Below are 10993 nucleotides of genomic sequence, written 5' to 3' on the forward strand. Positions count from 1 at the left end.
CCGGTGCCCCTCGCCCACTTGGGACTCCCAGGGCTGGGACCCCCCCCATGGTGCGGAGGAGGCGCTGGAGCTCCGCGCTCCCCCCGCCTAGTGTCCCCATCTATAATTGATCACGGAGGAAACACGATCAGCGCCGGGACACGGCGGGACACGCGGAGCTCTGCCCCGCTCATGGCAGCGGTGACCGGGGCAGCGCGGGGGACACAGGTGAACACGGGGGGAGCACGGGTACGGTGGCACCGGGGGCTGGGGGCTCGCAGGGGCGCGGGGACCGTCCCGGGACCGTCCCGGGACCGGGGACACTGGGCGGAGGGGGCGGGGTCTAGGCGTGGCTTATGCTGATGGGCGTGGCCATGTACTAGCGCTCGCCGTCTGTGGGCGGGACGTGCTGCGGTGTTGGTGGGCGTGGCCCGAGCCCCCGCGCCTGCGCAGTGCGGCGCGGCGCGGCGTGCGGCCGCCATGTCCCCGAGGAACGGGCGGCGCACCGGGGCGCACCGGGCGCACTCGCTCGCCCGGCAGCTGAAGACGAAGCGGCGCCGGCGGGACCTGGACGAGATCCACGCGGACCTGAAGCCCGAGAACGCCGCGCGGCTGCTGCGGCAGGAGATCGACCCCGACCTGCCGGGCTGCGCCCAGTTCTACTGCCTGCACTGCGCGTGCGTGCGGCGGGGCATCCCGGGGGGATCCCGGGGGCTCGGGGGGACGGCTCCAACCTTGGCATGGGCTTGTCCTGCTCCGGGGGGTCACTGGTTCCCAGGGGAGGTGGGGGAGTTGTCCCTGAGGTTCCTGGGATGGGCTCGTCCTGGTCCCGGGGTTCAGGGGCCTCTGGAGGGGGTGCTCAGGTCCCGGGGGTCCCTGTCCCCTGGGAGGGGGGCTGCCCTGGTCTCGGGGTAGTCCCTGGCTCCTGGCCAGAGGGCTCTAACCCCTGGGGGAGTATCTTGTCCTGGTCTCAGGGTGACCCCAGGCCCGTGCAGGGTTGTGGTGGGTGGGACCCTGGCCCCTCGGCAGGACCCTCCCCAGCCGCCCTTCAGTCTCGGGGTCCCCCTGACCCCCATCCTTTCCTACCCCAGGCGCTACTTCGTGGACCTGAACAGCATGAAGGAGCACTTCAGATCCAAGGTGCACAAGAAGAGGTAAGGAGGGAGCAGACCCCAAATTCCCCGGGGTGAGGGGGTGGCAGGGGCAGTTCTGGGCAGGTTCTGCTCGGAGGTGCAGGTGGAAGCTTCATCCCCTGTGTGCCCCCAGGCTGAAGCAGCTGCGTGAGGCTCCATACACGCAGGAGGAGGCTGAACGTGCTGCTGGGATGGGCTCCTACGTCCCCCCAAAGAAGGTGGAGGTGCAGACCCAGCCCTTGGAGGAGGTCACTGAGATGGAGACGTCCGGCTGAGCGCAGGGACGGGGGACTGAGAGGCTGAGTGGCTCTGTAAGGACATCTTTGTCCTCAGCTTTGTGAGAAAAGCGTGATCCAGCACTGCCAGCCAAATCCACCCTGCTCCTCCCACAGCCCCCCTGGCCAGGACACTAACGAGGAGAAGGAGCCAGCAAGAGCCTGGGTGCCCTCCCCGAGTGTCCTTCTTCTCCAGAAAGGGACACGTTGCTTGTTCTCCGAGTGCTGGTGGGACTGCACACTTGCCTGCCTGCTTTTGGAGCAGTTTCTGCTCTGTCCTTGGGTCAGAGGTTATTCCAGTGGTGCACCCATTAAAATATGTCAACTGACAGTGTGGCAGCGTTGAGTATGAGGGTGACAGTCCCCCCAACGGGTGAGGGGACACCTCAGTGTTGTTCTCTTCCCTGTTACCCAAAGGTGTCCATGCCAGGAGCCTTGTCCTGGAGCTCTTGCCTGGCAGGGTGGTAAAAGCCCCTCTACCCTCCTGGCAGGGAGTTCCCAGGCAGCTTTTTGTGGGGAATGTGAGCTTGAGCAACCTCTTCACCGAGCACTTGGGTTTGCAGCGAGCAGCTGGCTTGGGCCTTGAGAGGGCAGTGCTGGTGTCCCCTTGGCAAGGACACTTTGAGGCTGCTGTTCCCAAAAACTCAACTACTGCAAGTGATTTCATGCTCCTGGAGGGCTGGGGCTGCACGGTGATCAGCCTCCCTGCCTGGTGCCCCTGAGTGGACACTGAGTGACAATGCCACCGAATTCCTGCAGAGTGGTGTCCCCATTCCTGCTAAGCTGGGCCCTGGGAATGTGCTGGGCACGGCAGACAGAGCAGTGACACAGCTGTGCTGGGTAGGGAAGGGTTTATTTCCACGCAGCCTGCCCGGATTTGTCCCCCCCGGCCCCGGGAAGGGGGGGAGAGCCGCAGCTCTGCGGGGGCTGGGAAGGCTGCAACCGCCATCCCAGCGGGATGTGCCGGCCCAGGGACACGGGATGTGCCTGCCCAGGGTCACGTCACTGCCCTGTGTCCCCCCTGCCCGTTACCTAACAGCGCTGGCCTCGTTCCTGCGGGGCCGCGGCCGCAGCATGTTCCCATGGGGACGGGGGGGGAGGTCTGTGGCCACCAGCTGGGCTCCCCAGGCCCCTCTGCTTCCGCAGGGCAGATGGGGATGGATGCAGCTCCCAGCTCTGTCGTCCCTCTGTCTGTCTGTCCAGCCTCTGCTCTGGTGGCTGGATCCCGATGTCCCCCCGTGGCTCGGGCCGGGCTCAGCCGGCAGCTCCAGAGCTGGAATCGGCTTCTCCGTTCTCCATCCCGGCTGCCCCAGGCAGGGACAGGCGTGTCCCCCATCCCCACGGCGGTGGGAAGGGCTGCATGTGGCGCAGGTCAGCTGCAGAGTGGCTGCAGCCGCGGCTCCGCTCGGGGGGAGACGGCGGGTGGAGGGGGACCCCCGGGGACGGTCCCCACGGCCCCCAGCCCGCTCCTCACGGCTCCGGGGACGCCTTGGTGGGGTCAGCCATTCTCCGGGCGCTGTAGAGGGACAGGCAGAACCCGGCGGCCGCCAGCAGCAGGGCCAGGGGGGTCAGCAGCCGCCCCCCCGGCTCAGCCTCACGTCCCGCTGCCAGCTGCATCTGTGGGGACACGGAGAGCACAGGGGAGCACGGGAGTACCCCAAACTCCACGGGGACAGGGGCCTGGGGCCATGCCCTGAATGTCCCCATCACACTGGGCGGTGTAAAGGCAATGGGGGCAGCTTTGTGCCCCTCTGGGCATCTCAGCGGGGTTTTTAGGGTGCCACGTGCAGCAGCTGTGGGTCCCCATCGGCAGCATCGTTGCTGCCAACATGGAGCCCCATGGTGAGCTGGGCTACAGGTGGGCAGGGCTCCCGCGGCCGGCAGGCCTGGTGGGCAGCGTGGGCAGCAGAACCGCAGGGCTCCCTGGGGGCTCCCCCGTTCCTGCTCGCCCCTTACCTGGAGCAGATGGAAGTAGCCCGGGGTCAGGCGTCGGGGGCGGATGATCATGGCGAGACGGGGAGCAGCGGGATCGGGCCTTTGGGGCAGCAGCAGCGGGGCTGGGACCCCCCAAGCACGGCGCGGGGCTCCGTGTGTGCTGGCGGCCCCGCGGGCAGGGCGCAGGCACCGGGCGGGCACGGAGCAGCAGCTGTCAGCCGCAATCAGTGCCCGCTGCTCCCCGGAGCGGACACTCCGGGCGGGGGGGCCAGGGCCAGCCCAGGGTGGATTTGGGGGGGCTGAAGGGCTGGGCTTAACTATGGGCAAACCCCTCTGCAGGCCTGTATGGGGCTGCCTCAGTTTCCCATCTGTAAAGGGGTGCGAGTTATGCTTTGGGTGGAGGGTGACACCCCAAAAACTCCAGGGCTGAGCAGGGGCTTCTCTCATGTTCTTCTGGGGGTCTCTGTGGCATCACCTTGCACACACAGGGCACCTGGGGGTGTCCCACTGGTGTCACAAGTGCTGTCGGGCCTCAGCCCTCGCTGCGTGCAGCGACTGGGGAGTGACACCGGGTGTCATTTCCCTGGGGTTCCAGCGGCCGTGTGTCACCGTCCGGGCTGTGACTCACTGCGGCCTCGCCCCACGGCACCGTTCCGGGCCGTCCTCGGCGGGCGGGCACGGCGCTGAGCGGCACCCGGACGCGCCAATGGGGCTGCGGCTGCCGGCGCAGGTGGGAGCCGCGCCCGGCGCAGGTGAGAGCCGCGCCCGCCGCCGCTCCGGCCCCGCCGCCGCTCCGGCCCCGCCGCCGCTCCGGCCCCGCCGCCGCTCCGGCCCCGCCGCCGCTCCGGCCCCGCCGCCATGGAGCCTGTTCGCTCCTGGGGTCCCGCGCAGGCGGCCGCCTGGCTCCGAGGTGAGTCCCCGGCTGTCCTCGGGCTCTGGGGTGGGCTGTCCCCAGCTTGGGGACATGTGGCAGTACTTCCTGTCCCTCTTCTCCTCCCCGGGAGGAGCATTCCCTGGATGGCGGGGGGCGGGAAGCGGTCTGGCCATTCCCACCGTTTAAGTAGAGGCCGGGTGAACTCGTTGCATGGCGAGGACCCTCCCATCAGCCAGGGGTCACCCCTGGGGTCACCCGGCCAGGGGCCAGCGGGGACAGTGCTAGCGGGACTGATCTGTGGCAGGGCTGGACGCGGCGGTGCAGGGGTACCCCTTCGAGGCCTGGGGGCTCTCGGGGCCTGACCTGCTGGGGCTGGATGCGGGGGTCCTGGAGGCACTGGGTGTGCGGCCCTTGGGACACCAGGAGCTGCTGCTGGAGGCTGCGGAGCAGCTCCGTAACCTGGTGAGTGCCGGCATCCCGGGGGCTGAGGGATCCCAGGGAGGAGCAGGGGGACATGGGGGTTCCCTGGGCTGAAGGAGGAGGATGTAGCATCACCCTGGGCTGGGTGGAAGGGGCCAGATGGGGTCCCCTTGCACTGGATGGAGGTGGAGACACAGGGGCACCCTGGACTCAGTGGAGAGGGGTTCTGAGGAGACCCTGAGCTGGGCAGCGGGAAGGGCATGGGGGCACTGTGGGCTAGGTGAAGGTGGCACCCTGAATACCACCCCGCCTGTCCATCCCCTGGCACCCTTGTCCTCCCTAGGACACAGGGCTGGCAGGCACCAGCCTGCGGACACTGACGGAGAGGCTGCAGGAGCTGGCACAGGGCATCCAGAGCCTGGTGCAGGGGGGGATGTCAGCAGGGGATGCCCCCCAGCCGCCTTCCCTCACCCTCCTGGCCCGAGTCATCGACCTGGTCGGGGCTGCCAAGGAACTCTTCTCCTGGCTCAACAGGTATGGGGCAGGTGAGGGCACCCCTGGGTGCTGGGTGCCCCCCACTCTGGGGGCTGAGCTCTGTCTTCCTCCCAGGTACCTGTTCTCCACCCTCAACGACTTTTCGGCCAGCCGGGACATCATTCTGCTGTGTGCCCAGCTGGCAGAGACACTGCAGGCGGTGAGTGCCCGGGGCTGGCTGCTCTCCTGACCCTCAGGGCTCTGCCGGCTGGAGGTGGGACAGAAAATGGGGTGAGGGGAGATGGTGTGCAGGGGGTTCCCCACCAGGACCCCCCAGCTGGGATGGAGCCACGCCATCATGCTCATCACCACGTCCTGTCCCCTAGGACCTTCCTGCAGCCGAGAGGAACAGCGGGATCCTGCAGATTGTGAGTCCTGGGTGAGGAGAGGGTGGCAGGCCCGGCAGGCTGCCAGGGCCCCCCTCATCCCTGCTGTCACCCACAGTGCCAGCACATCGTGGGCATCTGCAAGAGCATCGTGGGCTGCAGCCCCCCGGTGCTGCTGGACCGCAGGGCTGTGCTGCAGCGTGTGGGGCTGGCGCTGCTGCCCGGCCCACAGGGCAGCCCCCCGATGTCCCCCAGCACCCCAACACTGCCCCTTGGCCTGCGGCAGAGCCCCCCAACCTCCCCTGACATGCCAGCGCTGCCCCCCAGCCAATGCAGCAGCCCCTCAGGATCCCCTGACACCCCAACAGCACCCTCTGACCTTGTGGGGAGCCCCCAGCCACTCCTCACCGCCCGACTGGTGAGTCTCCTCCACCCCAGTGCCCCCTCTGCCTCGGGACCCCCTGCTCAAACCCCCATCTTGGCTCCCCCAGGGCTTTGAGATCACCTCCACCAGCTCCTGCCTGCACTTCGTGTCTGCCACCACCCCAGAGGTGAGTGAGGGGCTGCCCCTCAGTCACCCCCTTTTATGCTCTGTGGGGAACACCTCCCATCCATGGGCTCTACATTAGGGCCCTAATCTGCCCTCCCCCGATCCAGAGCAGGGGGGACTGCCTGTGGCTCAGCCCGTGCAACTCATCCCACGAGTGAGCACAGCCTGGGCATGGGGGAGCCCCCTCTGCACCCCGACCCCAGCAGCAGCTCCAGGGGTGCTGTGCAAAGTCGGGTTAATGGTTAACTCCCCTGGTTCTCCCTGGCCGGGAGAGATCCTGAATGGGATTAACTTGGGAGGGAGGAAGACAACCCAGGACTGGGCACCCCATTGGCCCCCTCTCTGCCCAGGCCCTGGCTGCCCATGGGGCCCACATCCTGCCTGGAGATGAGATCGTGCAGGTCAATGAGCAGGTCGTGGTGAGTCGGGGGACAGCGGCTCGAAGGTGCTGCTGGGTTTGGCAGGGAGGACACAGACAGGGAACTGCAGGGCTGGGAGGGTGTGGGCAGTACCGGGGCTCAGGTGGGGGGATGCAGGAGTTATGAGCAGCAAAAAGCAGGAGACATGGCTGGGAAAGGTCTGTGGAACACGGGAGGCATTGCCAGGAGGATTTGGGGGATGTGGGATCTGTGGCTGGGGTGGGTTCAGGGGATGAAGCATCTGCGGGGCCAGGGCAGTGGCCCACAGCTCACCCAGGATTTGCAGGTGGGTTGGACACCTGCCAACCTGGCGAGGAAGCTGCTGGAGAAGGGGAACAAGGTGACTTTGGTGCTGAAGAAGATCCCCCTCAACCTGCCTGGCTCACCCCCCTCTCCCAGGCAGCAGGTGAGTGATCCCAGTGCTCCCAGTCCAGTCCCAGTGCTGCACTGGGCTGTGCTGGGAACCAGGCAGATATGCTCAGAGCTGGGCATCTCCCATCACACTGGAGATTCCTAAAGCTCTGGGTCCATGGTGGGATGGGGCTGGCACTGACACTCCATGCACAGTCCCCAGGAGCGTTTTTGGATGCTGCAGATTCCCCTGGCACCAGGAGCGGTGAGAGCCCGGGCAGTCCCATGTCCTTGACCTCCAGGTAAGCCCCATCCCGACACCCCAACACCCCCAGTCTGCCAGCAGAGAGATGTTTGGGTGCCCCTGGGGCCCTTTCCAAGGCTTTTTTTAGGGGGAGAGGTACCAGCAGTGCAGCAGCTGCCTGCGAGCAGCCCCGGAAGCCGACAGCAGTCTTGAGGAATGACAAAAAGGGGAGTTTGTAATTCATTCACTTGGTAACGTTTTAGTGGGGCTGGAACTATATTTAGACATGACCCTTCTCCCCTCCCGGAATGGAAAGGCGTGCGGAGAGCCAGCGGCAGCGCAGGCAGCAGCCGAGCTGGGGAGGCCGGTGGAACTGAGCTGGAGCTCTGCCACCGCGTCCCCTTCAGCCCATTCCCGGGGCAGGGAGCGCCGTGGGTGCCCCAGCCCGGGGTGCATCAGGGACCCCGGCAGCACTCGGGGAGCTTTGGGGCTCAGGGGTCCCGCTTTTCTCCCAGCGTTGCGGCTGACTTGGACTCGGGACCAGACTCTCTCCCGGATCCAGTCACTGACGAGGAGCAGGAAGAGGACGAGCGGGATCTGAGGCTGCCCCAGGCAGCTGTGGAGGAGCTGCCGGGACCATCTGGACAGGGTAGGATGGGAGCAGAGGGTGTCTGGGGATGGAGCAGTTCCCCCCAGGATACGAGGCTGCAGCCCTGCTCGCTGTTCACAGGTGCTGCAGAGGAGGTGTGGGACAGTGGCAGCCCCCTGGGAACCCCCCTGGACACCCCCCTGGGCACCCCCCCGAGCACCCCTGCTGCCACTGAACCCTGTGCCGCAGAGCTGAGCCCCAGGGCAGCCCCCGCCACGGGGGCTGGGGGAGCAGAGCCCAGCCCTGAAGAGGTGAGAGCTGAGGGGGAACATGCTGGGGGGTGTCAGAGGTTCCCTTCTGAGCCCCTGCTGTGGGTGTGTGAATTGGGGGTCCCTACGGGGGTCCCTAAGGGCTGTGGTGCTGCTGGGGAGGCTCAGCAAACACTGCCCTGCCCTTGCCCCCTGCACTGTCACTAAAATCTCATCTGTCTCCCTGCCCAGGGCAGCCCGAGCACAGGACGCAGACCAAAAGGTGAGCAGAGCCCTGCCAGGCTGGGCTGAGTGGGGCTGGGGGCTGTCCCAGGGGGGCTCTGCTCCCTCTGCCCTGCCCTGACACCCCCGAGGCTGTGGTGCAGGAGTGGCGACCAGGCTGAGCCGCCGGCGGGTCTCATGCCGGGACCTGGGCCGGGTGGACTGCGATGGGTGGCTCCTCAAGAAGAAGGACCACGTGGGCTTCATGGCCCAGAAGTGGAAGCGGTGCTGGTTCGTGCTCAAGGGCCACACACTCTACTGGTACAACCACCCCAACGTGAGTGGGGGCACGGGCTGTCCCCGTCCCTGCCTGGGCAGCTGGCATTTCCTGGTGCCTGACACGGCTGTCCCTGACCCCGCAGGATGAGAGGGCTGCAGGACTTATCAACGTGGCCACCTACAACCTGGAGAGCACGAGGGAGCAGAAGAAGAAATAGTGAGTGGGGTCTGTCTCACTTTCACCCCTAGCTGGTGGCGGAAGAGGGGGGGATGCTGTCCCAAGGCCACGTGCTGATGTGTCCTGCTGGGAACCATGTGCATGTCCCCATGGGGCTGGTGAGGTCCCAACAGGGCTGCTGGGGTTCCCATGGGGCTGGTGAGGTCCCCACAGGGCTGGCACCTGTGCCCACACTCTGAGCAAGGCCTGCTCTGTGTTACTGGTGTTATCTGGGATGAGGCTGAGGACTGGAGCTGGGTTGGGATGGGGAGGCTGGAGGGGGCTCGGGGCTGGCCCTGTGTCACCACAGCAGCACAGGCAGCCACCCCCTTGTCCTCAGCGTGTTCCAGCTGTGCCACCAGACATACAAGCCCTTTGTCTTTGCTGCTGAAACCTTGGCTGACCTGAGCATGTGAGTAACAGAGCCAGAGGTCAGCACTGGCCCCACCACCCTGGGCTGCCCAGGACCCTCGTCCTCCTGGTCTGTCCATCCTTTCCCTCCCCAGGTGGGTCAGTCGCCTGGTAACAGCCAAAACAAAGTACACGTTGGCCCACCAGGCAGTCCCGGACAAGGAGGAAGGTAATGAGGCCATCCCAGGCTGGGGGTCGGTGGGAGGGGGTCCCCATGGGGTGGTGGTGCCTGGTGCCACAGCCCTGGCGTGGCACCGCTGGGAGCTTGGCCCATGATTTGGAGGAATGTGACAAATGCTCCCTGAGGGGTGGCTGGGATGGTTCTCAGCCCTGGGAGGGAATTTCTGTCTGCTCCCATGGCCTCCAGACTGCTACAGTGAGACAGAAGCTGAGGACCCCGATGATGAGTCCCCCAGACACGGATCTGACTCAGTGAGTGGCCCTGGGGGACGCCCTGGGGACAGAGGGACAGAGTTCCTTGTCTCATCTGCTGCCCCATCTCTCCCTCAGCCAAGGAAGAGGCTGCAGAACACCCTGGAGAAGGCACAGCTCTCCCCAGCCAGCAGCCCCCAGGGCAGCCCCCGGCCCAGCTCCCCCATGGGTAGGTGCAGGGGGGTGACATCTGACCCCTGTCACCTTGTGTCCCTCCCTTTTGCCTCTGGGTGTGCTGGGGGTAACTCCAGTTGGGGTGTGAACCATCTCGGGATGAAGGAGCCTACAGGAAAGATGGAGAGGGATTTTTTTTTATGAGGGCACAGAGTGACAGTGCAAGGGGGAATGGATTTAAACTAGAAAGAGTAGGTTTAGATTGGTTTAGAAGGACAGTCTTCCCTGTGTGAGTGGTGAGGCCCTGGCACAGGGTGCCCAGAGCAGCTGTGGCTGCCCCTGGATCCCTGGCAGTGCCCAAGGCCAGGCTGGACGGGGCTTGGAGCAGCCTGGGACAGTGGGAGGTGTCCCTGCCATGGCAGGGGTGGAACAAGACGATGTTTAAGGTCCCTTCCGAGCCAAACCACTCCATGATCCCACTCCTCTGGGGCAGGGCCATGCATGGGGGAGCCCCGCGGGGTCTCGGGGCTGCCCTCCTGCTCCAGTGCCCCCTGTCCTCGCCCAGACCCCGCCGGGGAGGATCTGGAGAGCCTGGTGCGGTGCCTGAGGCAGGGCGGGGTGTCCCTCACGGGGCAGCGGCGGGCCCTGACGCAGGAGCAGTGCCGAAAGTCCTTCCTGCGGCGCAACAGGAACCCGCACATCAACGAGAGGGTGCACGCCGTGCGGGCCCTGCAGAGCACGCTCAAGGTGGGACCCCGCAGCCCCCCGAGCCCTCCCAAAGCCCCCTGCCCACGGCTGCCCCCACTAAACGCGCGTTGCTCCGGGCAGGCGAAGCTGGCGGAGCTGCAGGCCCTGGAGCAGCTGCTGGGAGAGGCCGAGCTCACCTCGGACACCTTCAGGCGCTGGAAGGAGGAGCACCAGGAGCTGTATCAGGAGTTGCGGGAGGGCTGGGCAGGGCAGCAGGGCCAGGGCCACGAGCAGGGGGGTGCTGGAGACCGGCACAGCCCCCACGGAGAGGCAGCTGAGCCCTGACGTGCCGCCAGGCCCTGGCGTGGGTCGGTGCCCACAGGACTCGGGGTACGGTGGGCGCTCTGTGCTCGAACACATCGTGTGTTCATGAACATGTCATGTTTTGGAAGGCTCAGCGCCCAGAGGGGCCGTCCCGCAGGGGATGTGGCTCCTTAATTTTAAGTGACAGTCTTTTCTTTGCCTTGGCTGCAGGTTGGCAAAGGGGGATTTTCAGCCCCTGCTGTGGTGCTGCCAGCCGGCCCAGCCGCGGGCACTTCTGCTGTAAATAAACGTGTTGACAAGGCCTGGTCGTGCCGTGGTTTTCCTTGGCGCTGAAATCATCAAATCATGGGATTGTTTAGGCTGGAAGAGACCTCCAAGATCATCGCGTCCAGCTGTAACCCTGGCACTGCCGCGTCCCCGAGCGCCACAT

General features: G+C 66.1%; 3 protein-coding genes across 6 annotated transcripts; 2 read left to right on the forward strand and 1 right to left on the reverse strand.

Annotated features, from left to right (window-relative positions):
- Positions 1–423: 423 nt before the first annotated feature.
- ZNF593 (zinc finger protein 593) lies at positions 424–1716 on the forward strand. Its single transcript, XM_053998823.1, has 3 exons — positions 424–656; positions 1071–1133; positions 1246–1716. Exons 1-3 carry the CDS (start codon positions 460–462, stop codon positions 1385–1387), a joined length of 402 nt encoding a protein of 133 aa, XP_053854798.1. The 5' UTR covers positions 424–459; the 3' UTR covers positions 1388–1716.
- Positions 1717–2243: 527 nt separating this feature from the next.
- Positions 2244–4002, reverse strand: ZNF593OS (ZNF593 opposite strand). Its single transcript, XM_053998957.1, has 2 exons — positions 3344–4002; positions 2244–3004 (listed from the first exon to the last, which is right to left on the reverse strand). The coding sequence occupies exons 1-2, from the start codon at positions 3767–3769 to the stop codon at positions 2858–2860; spliced, it is 573 nt and encodes a 190-aa protein (XP_053854932.1). The 5' UTR covers positions 3770–4002; the 3' UTR covers positions 2244–2857.
- A 176-nt stretch (positions 4003–4178) lies between these two features.
- On the forward strand, positions 4179–10864 carry CNKSR1 (connector enhancer of kinase suppressor of Ras 1). 4 transcript variants are annotated; one of them, XM_053998956.1, is made up of 21 exons: positions 4179–4232; positions 4501–4658; positions 4960–5150; positions 5226–5310; positions 5477–5518; positions 5595–5894; positions 5968–6027; positions 6377–6445; positions 6732–6851; positions 7013–7098; positions 7556–7689; positions 7771–7940; positions 8130–8160; positions 8264–8436; positions 8522–8595; positions 8936–9007; positions 9102–9175; positions 9374–9438; positions 9517–9607; positions 10118–10299; positions 10381–10864. In XM_053998956.1, the coding sequence occupies exons 1-21, from the start codon at positions 4181–4183 to the stop codon at positions 10582–10584; spliced, it is 2433 nt and encodes an 810-aa protein (XP_053854931.1). In that variant the 5' UTR covers positions 4179–4180; the 3' UTR covers positions 10585–10864. The 4 variants fall into 4 exon arrangements, with proteins under 4 accessions (XP_053854931.1, XP_053854930.1, XP_053854929.1 ...); XM_053998955.1 differs by having other exon boundaries at positions 4960–5310; XM_053998954.1 differs by having other exon boundaries at positions 9374–9607.
- The last annotated feature ends 129 nt before the right edge of the window (positions 10865–10993 follow it).

This window comes from Vidua macroura, chromosome 25, assembly GCF_024509145.1.
Source record: "Vidua macroura isolate BioBank_ID:100142 chromosome 25, ASM2450914v1, whole genome shotgun sequence".
Classification (NCBI taxonomy): Eukaryota; Metazoa; Chordata; class Aves; order Passeriformes; family Viduidae; genus Vidua; species Vidua macroura.

What these genes read in the sequence shown, in the direction of transcription:
- ZNF593 (XM_053998823.1), top strand. Translation starts at nt 460, where the DNA reads ATGTCCCCGAGGAACGGGCGGCGCACCGGGGCGCACCGGGCGCACTCG. An exon ending in TTCTACTGCCTGCACTGCGC is followed by an intron (nt 657 to 1,070) that starts GTGCGTGCGGCG and finishes TTCCTACCCCAG; the next exon opens with GCGCTACTTCGTGGACCTGA. An exon ending in TCCAAGGTGCACAAGAAGAG is followed by an intron (nt 1,134 to 1,245) that starts GTAAGGAGGGAG and finishes GTGTGCCCCCAG; the next exon opens with GCTGAAGCAGCTGCGTGAGG.
- ZNF593OS (XM_053998957.1), bottom strand. Translation starts at nt 3,769, where the DNA reads ATGAGAGAAGCCCCTGCTCAGCCCTGGAGTTTTTGGGGTGTCACCCTC. An exon ending in GCTACTTCCATCTGCTCCAG is followed by an intron (nt 3,005 to 3,343) that starts GTAAGGGGCGAG and finishes GTGTCCCCACAG; the next exon opens with ATGCAGCTGGCAGCGGGACG.
- CNKSR1 (XM_053998953.1), top strand. Translation starts at nt 4,181, where the DNA reads ATGGAGCCTGTTCGCTCCTGGGGTCCCGCGCAGGCGGCCGCCTGGCTC. An exon ending in GCCGGGACCATCTGGACAGG is followed by an intron (nt 7,690 to 7,770) that starts GTAGGATGGGAG and finishes CGCTGTTCACAG; the next exon opens with GTGCTGCAGAGGAGGTGTGG. An exon ending in ACCTTGGCTGACCTGAGCAT is followed by an intron (nt 9,008 to 9,101) that starts GTGAGTAACAGA and finishes TTCCCTCCCCAG; the next exon opens with GTGGGTCAGTCGCCTGGTAA.